This window comes from Medicago truncatula, chromosome 3 (assembly GCF_003473485.1).
Source record: "Medicago truncatula cultivar Jemalong A17 chromosome 3, MtrunA17r5.0-ANR, whole genome shotgun sequence".
In the NCBI taxonomy this organism is placed as follows: Eukaryota; Viridiplantae; Streptophyta; class Magnoliopsida; order Fabales; family Fabaceae; genus Medicago; species Medicago truncatula.
Genome location: NC_053044.1, coordinates 56,388,126 through 56,400,455, shown reverse-complemented (window position 1 = coordinate 56,400,455; position 12,330 = coordinate 56,388,126). Strand labels below are relative to the sequence as shown.

Here is a 12,330-nt window from a genome sequence, read left to right as displayed (position 1 = left end):
CATTCAAATTTTACATTTTAGAAGATGTTTTATCTTATACAAACCGATGTATAATCTAGTAGGCAAGTTTTGCATAACTAAATTGAACTTCTTTACATGGAGAATAATTATATTATTTATAATAGAAAGAAATTAACTACTAAAAAGCATGGATACCATGTGTCTTCTTAAGTAACTAAAAACTTCTTTCGTAAGTTTTTCCTAGTCTTCGAATTTTGGCCTCTTTGATGTCTTCTCAAGCATAACTGCATATTCTTTCGAATAATGCTTTATTAACAATTTTTCTATTAATAAGTTATATTCACTCTTATGCAAAGTACTTAGTTAGGAAAAGGGAAAACTATTGGCTAAATCTTGTCCTATAATCTCATCAAACTAGAAGGCATATTGGATTTATTTAGTGTCTCTAAATTCAACATAAAATTTAGCTTATACCATATTAGAAGCTCCGACTAAAATTCAATTGGATGTACAATTCTGTTCGGGAAATGTTATGGTTCAAAAAAAAAATATCTGAGGTTTTGAACCGAGTGAATGATAACACCCTGAAATGGTGCTAAAATTGATGAGCGAGAGGATGGAACAAACATGGTAGCTGAAAATAATGAGAGAAAAGAGAACCACAGGCAAAAATGGGGAATGATGTCTTTGTTGCCACAATGTGACTATTATGGGATGTCCGTGTAAGTTATATCGATAGAGAAGCCAATTGTTGCGCTAATGCTCTTCTACTATAGGATGTCTTCGTGATCAAAGAATTGTGATATATGGCCAGTCTCCGCCTCAAATTCGTCAATTACTTCTTCTTATATTATGGGAGTTTGTTCTCCCTGATTAGTTTATTTGCAGTTTTTCTATTTCGGGGATTGGCCCCCTTGTAACTGTTGGTAACCACCTAAACAATCTTATATTGAAAGGTACCCTAGACATTCTTGCTCGTGAATAATTAAGGGTATGGATAACTATATAAAATCAATATATTGAACATATCCTGTAAAGGTTCTTAGACTATGTCAATGTTTGTAGTTTGCTAATTCAATTACAGAATAAAGGGGAGCAAAAACCAATGAAAAGGAAAAGAAGAAAACAACATATGGTTACTTCACAACCATTACATACAAGAATCACCATACACTCATAGCATCCCTTTCCTAACTACACAAACCTCCCCAAAAACTCAATTTTGTCAAACATTAATATTAATAATATATCTGCAAGCTGCAATCTCAATAAGCAGGTTTCCCTTTTGATGAAAAGAATCTACTAAATCCCCGTCCATGCTTCTCTGGCGTAGTGGCAGAAGAAGTTGAAGAAGAGGCTGACTTGGTAGGTCTGTGTTTTGGTTTTGATTTTGGAAGCGGTGCCGGAGATCTGGCCGGAACATTTGTATCGTTATCTGATGGGACAAATAAACCATTGGAAAAATGCAAGGGGGAATCCGAACTCAGTCTTTGCACAAAAGAAGAAGTGGCACTGTCCATCTCCAACTGACCTACTTCTTGAAGATTTGGGCTACTAGTAGTATTTGGACTTGTGTTGTTGTAAGGAGACTCAATTGGTTGACTTTGAGGATGTAGAGCATTTAACTGCTTTCCCAGAAGGAATATAGTTTCTTGACACTCGGCTAGCTTATCGGCGGCTGCTGCCAAATCTCTCTCCTGGATTAACAAAATGAAATCAATCTTAGATTTTCAGTCCATCTATAGATATCGTAGATTAAGAATTTTAGATATATACATATTTGGAAATATAATATGATAAATTTGACATGGTTATTTTTATTCGCAAATCACGATGGAATTACAGCTTTACCTGTGTATACTTGGCGTCATTTTCGGCAGTTGAGCTCTCAATCCTAACAGAACGAGAAACAAAAAAGATCAGAACTAGAACAAGCAACAGAGATTTCCATAAAATTAAGTAAGTGAAACTCTGTTCTCTCTCAACCAGCATTTATCCTATTTAGACCAATAAAAGCTCAAATGCTTAAAATATGTAACCAATGGTCAGCAAGTAAGTCAACATTGCATAATTTCAGCACTAGCACCTCTTATGATACTATTAGATGATGTCTAACCTTAGTAACTGCTCTTCTAGCTCCTTGCTCTTCACCAAAGCAGCTTCATGAGCTCTCTTTTCATCTTGAAGCTCATTTTCCAGAGTTTCTATCTTACTTTGCAAATGGTTCAGCTCAGTTTCAAACTCCTGGGCACGTGTTTCAAGTGACTTATATGACTCTGCCATACATTTTAGCTGTGTCTCAGCCAAGCTATTTGATCTTTCAGAAGAAGCCAACTGTGATTTAACTTCTGCTAGAAGTTGCTCGGTTTCTAGCAATTGAGACTTGGCCACTTCAAGATTCTCGGTACATATTGACAGATCTGTTGTTACTTTCTCTTTCTCTAGTTTCAATTCTTCAAATTCCTCTGATGACATTTTTTGTGATGCCGCATTCGCTCCATAGCCCAGAACTAAATTTCCATCATCAGGAACCTCGGGATCAGAACAGGGATTAAGAACGCGGGAACAACCATTTTGATATCTTTCTCCAGATGAATTGTCTTGAACTAACTTATTTTCAGGCAAAGCAATCTTATCTATGCAATCGAGACTGTTAGTTTCGGTTTCTGTACCCTTGTATCCAAGGACGTTAAATCTGAGTTCACTTGCCTTAGCCAAAACATAAGAAAGGTCAAGAACGAACTGTAGCAGACTAGCATTGCTGCATAAAACTTTACTGAAGGTGACAGAAAACTCCTCAATTTTTTGACTCATTTCATTTCCATCCGAAGATATGTCATGAAATGAATTTGCTTCTTTGCCTAGTAACAATACAAAGTCATGAATATGAGAAATTGCAGCATCTAAATCTGAAGTTATCTGCACATATTCTTTGGGCTGCAGGGATGAAATGGTTTCCTTTTCAAGGTTTAAGCCAGCATCTTCAGGATTATTCTGCCTATCACACGTGGCATCAGATGGTTGTACATCCTGGGAAATGAAACCTACAGAATTGTGAACAGCAATGTCACGTGAATCACATGAATCTTCTAGCACATGTTTAATATCTTCAATGATCTTCCCTATATCAGCATCCTTAGCAATGGACTCAAAAACCAGTAATATTCTAGATCTAAGCTTTGCTAATAAGCCACCAACATCAGATTGGGGATCAGGTGCATTAATCAAAGCACTGGAAGACACTTGATTCGGCAATGGATTGGAATCACCATTTGTTTCAGACAGGCCAACTGTGCCAGTACCAACTTGTGATACATCATTGGTCACTACATCAGTTGCCTTGTTGTTCGAAGACAATGAAACTGTGTTGGAATCAATTGATAAACGAGCTAACTTCTCCACCTCCAGAAAGTCATCCATTAGTTCCAACTTTTGAATGGCTTCGGATTTGTTTGATTCCTCAGTACACCTTTTAGAAACTTGGGATAGCCCAGAGGCCATTGTTGTGGACCAAGACTCTGCACAACTTGCTGCATCATCATTTCCGTCTTCGGACATGGAAACCAAGCTTGGTGCAATGCTTGCATTTTGACTATAAATACTTTCATGGGTTACATGCATGTTGGATCTTGGAGTTCCGTTCTGCTGGTTACTTGTCTGAAGTTGTGCTTCTAAACTTTGAAGTTTGCTCAGTGTTTTAGCACATGTACTCCTTGAGGCCTGCAATTCACTGTTACGTTTAGCCAAAGCTTCTTTCAGCATCTTTGTTTCTTCTTCCATTGCCAATAAACGCTCTGTAAGAAATTCATTCTCCTTCTGGAAATTCTGTACGTTCTCCAGGGAGAACTCAGGTAGTGGAGACGAATTAGGGGTAGCAGGCTTCACAGGTGATTTCCTTAATCGACTTTCTCCATAATCTCGGCCAAGATTTTCAACTTCTAGTTTCATTTGTGCAAGTGCAGCTGGACCAGGTAACTTTTTCCGAACTAGTCCCCGTAGTCTTTGGCACTCAGCTTCTAATTTAGCAATCTTTTTTACACCCTCCATATGCTGCTTGTTAGCAGCTTCTGCAGACCTCATACTCATGTTTTTTTCTTCATTGCGAATTTCAAGCTCTTTGGAAGCAACATGGAGTTCATATTTAAGCGAATTAATTTCTCTTTCACATGATTCTATGGTGCTCTTGAGATGCTCAACTTCAGCCTCGGCACAAGCTTTTTCTTTGCTTAATTTGATTAGCATGTTAGAGCGCTCTTGCAAGGACCTTGACAGTGCCCCGTTTTCAGCAGCAGACCTCCGGAGATCCTGTTCAAAGCTAGTTATCTTAGCCTCAAGCTCCCCCTTGATCTTGTCTAATTGCTTGGTTTTCGACAGAGCAACTTCCTGTATTTTCTGTTCATGTTCTTCCTTAAGGTTCCGTATCTGTCGCATACATTCTTTAAGAGCACCATCTAAATGTGATGCGCGGTCCTCGGCAGTGAGTTTTGAAAGAGTGACAGATTCCAGATGGTCCTTCAATGCCAAAGCCTCGGCTTCAGCCTTTTCCCATCCTGCAGAATTTCATTAGAACTTTAATTCCAAGAACATTGAGTAAGCAGTCTTCGTGTCTGAAATCTAAAATGCGGTAAAAAAATTTAAACATTATACCTGAGACAGCTTCTTCAGCTACTTTAGCATGTTGTTTTACCATGCTTTCCTTGGTATTAATCTCAGAGTTTGCAGCTGAAAGCTTTTCATTCATTTCCTTGATGTCATCTTCAAGTGTCTGAACTTTTTCCTCATATGTCTGGACTTTTTCCTCATATGTCTTAACTTTTTCGTCATATGACTTCACTTTTTCCTCATACGTCTTCACTTGATCCTCCAAACCAGACAGATGTGAATAGGATTCAACAGAGATTTTGACATAATTTGGTTTCTTGTTGTTGTCCTGTTTGAACAAGTGGATCAGCACAGAAATGTAAGAGACAAAAACGAAAAAACCATGAAGTTTATCAAATTGTTGTTGAATCAACAAAGTTAAGACTAAAGATTAGTAGCCATTTAAAGTTATCAATCCATGTTTATCCCTCAGAAATGCAAAGAAAAGACCATTTTCATTGCAGCAAACTACGACACAAGTAATTTACTGAATTAACTTGAATGCAAGGAATGAGAAATTATCAAATCACAAAAAAAAATTGAAGAACATTTTTCTTGTGTGAAAATGCCATACCTGATTGGAAGAAGCATCTGATGAGTCTAACAAAGCAGCTGTTTTCTCAATCACAACCTTGTCGGAAGATTTTTTCTTCCACGGCCACCGTTTGTCCATTGCAAAGAAACTCTAAAGAAAATGTAGAATATAACAACAATCGAACAGTTAGGTAAGGTTTTCAGTGGTTAGCAATGCACAATTCTCATAATTGAATGTTATTCTCCTCTTAGTAATAAGATTTGAATAGCAAAAATACAGAACACAGAATTTAGCAGAAATGATCCATAATTAATTTTTGGTCACATGCATTGTAATGTAGAGTGAGTTTGGTAAATGTAATTGTCGGTTATGAAAAGAGAAAAAAGAGGATTGAGTGAAAACTATGCTATTGAAATGAAGTGTCTGAGATTACTAAATTGGTGAAATGCATTGAAGCAGGGTGGTACAGTGACAGGTATATTTATGTGATGACACCTCCCAACCCCATCTCTGTAATCAGATCTAACCACTGCACTTTCCTCATCATCATCTCTATGTAGTAAGCATCAATATATGCTATAATTAACCCTTTACCAAATTTACATTATTAAATATATTCTTTTCTTTTCTTTTCTTTCAACTGTTCTCACTCCCTATACAATTACAAACATACTTGAGAACAAAGCAAGGTTATATGTTCCTTTTTCTATTAAAAAAAGGATAAAGGTGAGCTTTCTTAATTATTATTTAATATTATTATACTAACCGTCTTTTTCGCTGAAATTAGATCCAACTTAATCAACGTTGTTTAACTTTAAGCAGTGTAGATTATGAGCATAAAAATTAATCTCAGGAAAATATGTACCAAAAATGTTTGAGAATGAGAACAGAACCTGAATTCAAGTCACCGACAAAAAAAGGAATGAAAAAATAAAAATAATGAACTTACCGATTATGAAGAGAGAAAAAAATGCAAGAGATTGAAGAAGGAGCAATGAGGAAGAGCTTGATTAGGTTGTTGTAAGATTGTAGGTGTTGGAGGTATAGAAGAGAGGTTATTGGAGGAGGAGGAGGAAATGCAAAAGACAATGTTCATGTGAATTATGTTTGTTTTTTTGTGCTTCTGCAAATGAAACAACACTCTTCTTCCATTCTTGTTCTTGTTGACAAATAAAACATTCTTCGTTAATGTGTATTAATGATAAATTAGTAAAATGTTTTTATTTGTGGGTATAGTTTGACGAAACTGACCCTTAGTTGCATTTGCTAGAATGGTTTGTGTCAGAAGCAAGCGAGTGTCTGAGCTGTATTCAATATAGGGAAGGAAAAAAGTCTTTGGGCATTAGTTGTGCCACTGCTTTTTCTCCCTTTTTTACTTTTTGATTCCATTCTTAAATGAATAATAATAAATACTACTCTCTCTAATCAATGGTATATGACCAACAATAAAATGTTTAAATTTGATTTTAGTCAATACAGTTATACTTTTTGGGTTAAATATGATTTTGGTTGTTATAAATATACCAATTTTTTGTTTTAGTCTCTCTAAAATTTTTCTTTAATTTTTTTTTAATCCCTATAAAATTTTGAGTCACTACTTTTGGACCCTTTTTCAAAATAAATTTTAGTATTTTTTAATGAAATTGTACATAAATGTGTAGAATATTGTAAAAACATTTCTAAAAAAAATAAATAGAATTTTTAAGTAAACATAAATTATAAATAATCTTGTCAAAAAAAAATAAATTATAAATAATATAAAAATTCATGTTTTGTTAAAAAATTCTAATTTTTTAGGAACTAAAAGTCGAAAAAAAAAATTTAGAGGGACTAAAACGAAAAATTGGTATATTTATATAGACCAATAATATATTTAACCGTACTTTTTTTAAGTACCGTAAGTTTTTTTATTTATTTAATTTCTGTAAATTTAAAACGTATGAATTTACATTTTAAATAACTTAATTTGATTGATTTAGCTGAGTAATTATTATTTACTTGCATTTGAGGGCAGAGAAAGTGTGATAACGACGAGTTTGGACCACCACTACCACCGTCAGTGGCTCTCAACAGTACAGCTCACAAATTAGCTGCTGCATGATGTGTTGACTTGGCGGCTTTTAAATTGCATTGCTACGCCATGGAATATTGGAATTAATTCCTTGTCGGCTTCTAAATTCATAACCGTTAGTTGGTATTCTATTCATGCAGACTACAGTTGTATATTACCAGTACTCTCTCTTAATGAATGTATTCAAAACTTAAAAAAGGAAATGAGAGGTTGTTTCTCTCTAAATCCTGTTAACGAGTGTTTTCGAAACATTTTTAATTAAGAAATTATTTTATAAAAAATTAAACATTTCAATTTCCAATATAATAAAAATACAAATTTTCATCCCCGTGAGCTTAACTCAGTTGGTAGGGATATTGCATATTATATGCAGGAGCCGGGGTTCGAACCCCGGACACTCCACTTCTCCACAATTAAATTGTGTGAGCTCTAGCCACTGGGCTACTTGACCAAAAAAAAAAAAAAAAAATACAAATTTTCATAAAATCGTACAATTTTTCATCCATTCACATTTTTTACTTCAATGACATGCAACTCTTAAACAAAGTATATTTTTATAAATATTTTTATTTGCCCTCATTTTGTCTCAAATTAAAATAATCATTTCAATAAAAAAGCAATGGTTTTTTGGGCGCTTCAAAAAAATAAAAAATTGTCACATTTCTAGTCTTACACGTACACTAATACTAATTTTGGTCATTATTATAAACAAAAAATTATTTTTTTTATATTTATTAAATAATTGATTTATCTGATTTATAATGCAACCTAAAATATTATTTTTTGTTTACAAAAGTGATTGAAAGAAATACATTTTTAGAGTAATGTTAATTTTCTTTCTTTTATGAGATATTTTTAATTTCACACTTTTCCTTTGAATAAAAAAAACACTTTACACTATTCTTAAACCAAGATGTCCTTGCCACCCTCTTTCTCTCAGCACCTACTCAGGACCGTTCCTACGAATTTAGAGGCTCGATTCTGTAAGAGAAAAGAGGCCCATAATAAAATAATCAAAGATGAAAATCACTACTGTATGCATGATGAACTTCAAACCACCCTCCCAAAAAAAACACCCACCTAACACAAAAAGTAAGAAGACCAAATTTTAACAGGCCTAAAACAAGATAACAAAAAAGAAAAGTGGAAAACTGTCGTATATATGTAGTACTACTGGGCCATAAAACTATTTTTGAAACCCATACCTTGGGAAGGCTCAGTTCCATTGAGCAGTTTGTACACCCGAAGGTCCGGCCATGCACCTACTTAAGATGGTTACTTTTTCCACCCTATCGCCTTCTCGCGCGCCCTGTGATTTTGACCAAAATACCCTTCGGTCGGATTGTATAATCCGGACAAAAATCGGATCCTATAATCCGAAATGGTTAGAAAATCACCTTGATTCATGCCGACTCTGATACTTGTGCTTGTTGAGGGTGAAAGGCTATCCGAAAAACTTAATCTGGACACAATGGTTACTTTCCGGATTAGAAATTCCGCACACCCTATATTTAAACTGAGCGGGAAAAGTAGTCGTTTTTTTTTCGGAAAACGAAATCCGGACAGCGAGGTTATATATAGTTCTCCATACCCTAGCTGAAGCAGACCACCTTTATCACAAACACTCCCTACACCTCCAAAAACACACCATTTAGGGAGAAAACATGGTTTGAAGTAGCAATCTGGCCATCAAGGGGGGTTAACATCATCATTTTCGACTGAATGCAAAGGTAATGTGTGTATAAACCTTCCCCCCATTCGTTTTTTAGGCGATTTCTTTTTGATCACGTCATATGATTTGTACTCTACATGTTCGGACTGTAAAATCTGGACTGGATTCATGCGTTCCGGATTTTGAAATCTGGACTGCACCAATACAGAAACTGTGTTCATTTTCTGACTATGTCTGCACTGTTTACAGATATGGTTGTTTTGGTTGATGCCCCAAATGTTGATCCACCTGAGATTGAACATCCTAATGTGTTGTCTCTTCTTTTACTTGAAGATGCGCATGATTCCGGTAATGCCAAATCCGAGAATCCCCCATCACCGCCACCAAAACTTGAAATTTGTCTAGGAAATTTGAAAGCAAAGGATGGTCCTCCTCCTATTCCTCCTGTTGTACCACCTCCAGTTGTTGCTGTTTGTATCGACTAGCGAGAACATTTTACTACTAAACACAAGTTTGCAACACGAAATGATTTGTTGGAGTGGGTTGGAGAGAAAGCTAGAAAGCTTGGTTTTTCCACTGTTATTGGTAAATCCGATAACGGTAGCAATGGAAGAAGCGCATTTGTTACTTTGATATGTGAAAGAGGGGGTTCATACACCGAGTACAAGAGAAAGAGTCGGCGCGAGATAGCTGCTTCGGTTAAATGCAAGTGTCCGTTTCGGCTGAGAGGTTACTTGTGTGGTGGTGGTGATTGGAGCCTTAAAGTTGGTGATGGTAAACACAACCATGACATGACAGATGTGTTGAAAGGTCATAAAACCGCCGTTCTAAACCCAAATGAACGTGTTCACCTTGAAAAGATGGTGGATTCAAACGTTCCTCCGAGGCAAATGCTTACCAACTTAAAGAAGAGGAACCGTACCACTTCAACTACTATCAAACATGTTTATAATGCTTCTTATAGGTATAGGCGGTTCATTAGGGGTACGAGGAATGACATGCAACATCTCTTGAAGTCTTTGGTTGATAATGGTTACGTTTATCATTGTAGGAAGTATCCTGATTCTGAGGTTGTCAGTGATGTGTTTTGGGCACATCCAGATTCTATCAAGTTGTTTAACACATTCTCCACGGTGCTTGTGTTGGATTCAACATACAAGACAAACAAGTATCGTCTTCCATTGCTTGAGTTTGTCGGTAACACATATACCATGAAAACATTCTCTATTGCTTTTGCCTATATGATGTCTGAGAGGCAAGACAATGTTTATTGGGCTCTTGAGAGGTGTCGTGAGATGTTGCACTCCAAAGATCTCTATCTCAAAGTAGTTGTCACCGATCGAGACAATGCTTTGATCAATGCTGTGGAAAAGGTTTTCCCTAAAGCTGCTACTTTGTTGTGCTCATATCACATTGGACAAAATGTGAGAGCAAAGTGTAAATTGGATTGCAAAGTGACGGATCTCAAAGGCAAGAATGAGAAAGCGATTAAGCCTGGTTCGGTGGTGAAGACTATGATGGCTGCATGGGTGGATATTGTGGACTCCAAAACGGAGGAAGTATACATTGATAATTGGACCCGGTTCAAAGTTATATGCGCAAAATTTCCCAAGTTTTTGAAATATGTTGAAAAGACAATTTTGGATCCGGTCAAGGAGAAGTTTGTGAGGTTTTGGGTTGACAAAAACCTTCATATGGGGAATACTACAACAAACAGAGCTGAATCTGCAGACGCTCGGTTGAAAAAGCATTTGAGTAGTAGTATGGGTGATTTGAGTACAAACTGGAAATCCGTTTGTAACATGCTAGAGTTGCAACATACCGCAATACATGCTTCATTTCAGACGAGCATAATAATGCTTGAACATAGGTTCAAAGGAAAGATGTTGTGGTCTAATTTGATCCGGAACATTTCAAGGGAAGCATTACATCATCTCGTAGTGGAGTACAATAAAGCAATTGAAATTGGTACAGATAAATCAAAATGTGGTTGTTTGAGTTTGATCACTTACGGATTACCGTGTGGTGTATGATTGGTTTGAAGATCAAGAACGGTACCACCCTCCGTTTGGAAGAAATTCACACCCACTAGAAGAGGTTGAGGTTTGAGTACGAGGTTGACCCGAAGCTGCCAAAAAAAGAAGACATCTCTCTATTGCCAGAATGGGATATTCTTCAGGTGATTTTTAAAAAAAAATTATGTTACTTTAGGTTCTGCCCAGGATTTCTGTTTTAATTTCCTGTACTGGTGCAATCAAGATTTATAATCCGGATTATAAAGTCTGAAATGTAACATTTACGCCCCATCCAAGCGCATTTAAGGCTCAAGCAAAGGGTGTATCGGGAAGTTCCGAATTTAATATTCCGAATTATATAATTTAGTTCCGGATTTTAAAATCCGGAATTATCAGTGCACATATCAGAATGACAGTTTTCTTACAATATTGCAGGCTCAGTTCAAGAACGTCGATTACAACATGAAGTTGCATTTAAAGGAACAATTTCGACAATTTGTTTTACCAGACACCACCTTTATGCGTCCACCGCCAAATAAGGTCACCACCAAATGAGCTCCTAAGAAAGATAAGCAAAACATTCGATCGACAAGGCGGTCCCCTTCGCTATGGGAGATTGTTGACTCCCATGAGAAAGAGACACATGGTTCACAGACAAGATCAACAGGGACGAGTAGGAAGAGTGCACAGAAAAGCAACATGTCACCTACTCCTACTAAGTCAACTCCAAAAAACCCGAACAAGCTAACACCGGTTAAAGTCAACATACCACACAAAGACCAAATCCCAATTTGGATGCATAAATTTATTGAAAAGGTTACAGATGTACCTGGTGATGGCCATTGTGGGTTCCGAGCAGTTGCGGTCCTACGTAACTTGAATGTTGATGATCACACATTAGTCCGGTACAACCTTTACAAAGAGCTTATCGGTGTAGAAAATGCCCGATATCGGACGATGATTAATAATGATATGCGGTATAAAGAGGTCTTAGACACTCTATCCTACTCCGGTATTGGGAATGCACCACGGGATAAATGGATGATCATGCCGGATATGAGTTTCCTCATCGCACAAAAATTCAACCAACCGATTGTTGTGTTGTCCACTGGGTTAGGGCCATCGGCAACCTATTTCCCTCTATGTGGTCCACCGCCGCCGCCAAGTATCTCTCTGTTGATGTGTCTAGCATATGTGAATGACAACCATTTTATGGCATTGGATTTGAAGGGTGGTTGCCTGATTCCTTCCACTTGCAATCTATGGAGACGACACCATCGAGAGGATGCAGACAGCTGGCCTGATAGATATGCCAGCTGGATGGTAGATTATAATGAGCTAAGTCGGGCGGCGGGTCAAGCGGTGGTAGAAGATGATGAAGAATTGTACATTATTGAAAATCTTGATCCCGACGAGAGGGTTGGTCCTGGTCCTG

The 12,330-nt window shown here is 36.8% G+C and overlaps 2 protein-coding genes across 2 annotated transcripts; one reads left to right on the top strand and one right to left on the bottom strand.

Moving 5' to 3' along the window:
• Positions 1 to 939: 939 nt before the first annotated feature.
• On the bottom strand, positions 940 to 6,414 carry LOC25490256 (filament-like plant protein 4). Its single transcript, XM_013606749.3, has 6 exons — positions 6,087 to 6,414; positions 5,177 to 5,287; positions 4,609 to 4,891; positions 2,078 to 4,511; positions 1,813 to 1,855; positions 940 to 1,658 (listed from the first exon to the last, which is right to left on the bottom strand). The coding sequence occupies exons 2-6, from the start codon at positions 5,273 to 5,275 to the stop codon at positions 1,227 to 1,229; spliced, it is 3,291 nt and encodes a 1,096-aa protein (XP_013462203.1). The 5' UTR covers positions 5,276 to 5,287; positions 6,087 to 6,414; the 3' UTR covers positions 940 to 1,226.
• Positions 6,415 to 9,110: 2,696 nt separating this feature from the next.
• On the top strand, positions 9,111 to 11,450 carry LOC112420298 (protein FAR1-RELATED SEQUENCE 5-like). Its single transcript, XM_024779091.2, has 3 exons — positions 9,111 to 9,350; positions 9,420 to 10,907; positions 11,331 to 11,450. The coding sequence occupies exons 1-3, from the start codon at positions 9,111 to 9,113 to the stop codon at positions 11,448 to 11,450; spliced, it is 1,848 nt and encodes a 615-aa protein (XP_024634859.2).
• The last annotated feature ends 880 nt before the right edge of the window (positions 11,451 to 12,330 follow it).

Excerpts from the sequence above, each read along its gene's own strand:
- LOC112420298 (XM_024779091.2), top strand. The coding sequence starts at position 9,111 with ATGTCTGCACTGTTTACAGATATGGTTGTTTTGGTTGATGCCCCAAAT. Across the intron at positions 9,351-9,419 it reads TACCACCTCCAGTTGTTGCT|TGGGTTGGAGAGAAAGCTAG; the intron begins GTTTGTATCGAC and ends GATTTGTTGGAG. Across the intron at positions 10,908-11,330 it reads CTTACGGATTACCGTGTGGT|GCTCAGTTCAAGAACGTCGA; the intron begins GTATGATTGGTT and ends ACAATATTGCAG.
- LOC25490256 (XM_013606749.3), bottom strand. The coding sequence starts at position 5,275 with ATGGACAAACGGTGGCCGTGGAAGAAAAAATCTTCCGACAAGGTTGTG. Across the intron at positions 4,512-4,608 it reads AGCTGAAGAAGCTGTCTCAG|GATGGGAAAAGGCTGAAGCC; the intron begins GTATAATGTTTA and ends GAAATTCTGCAG. Across the intron at positions 1,659-1,812 it reads ATGACGCCAAGTATACACAG|GAGAGAGATTTGGCAGCAGC; the intron begins GTAAAGCTGTAA and ends TTGTTAATCCAG.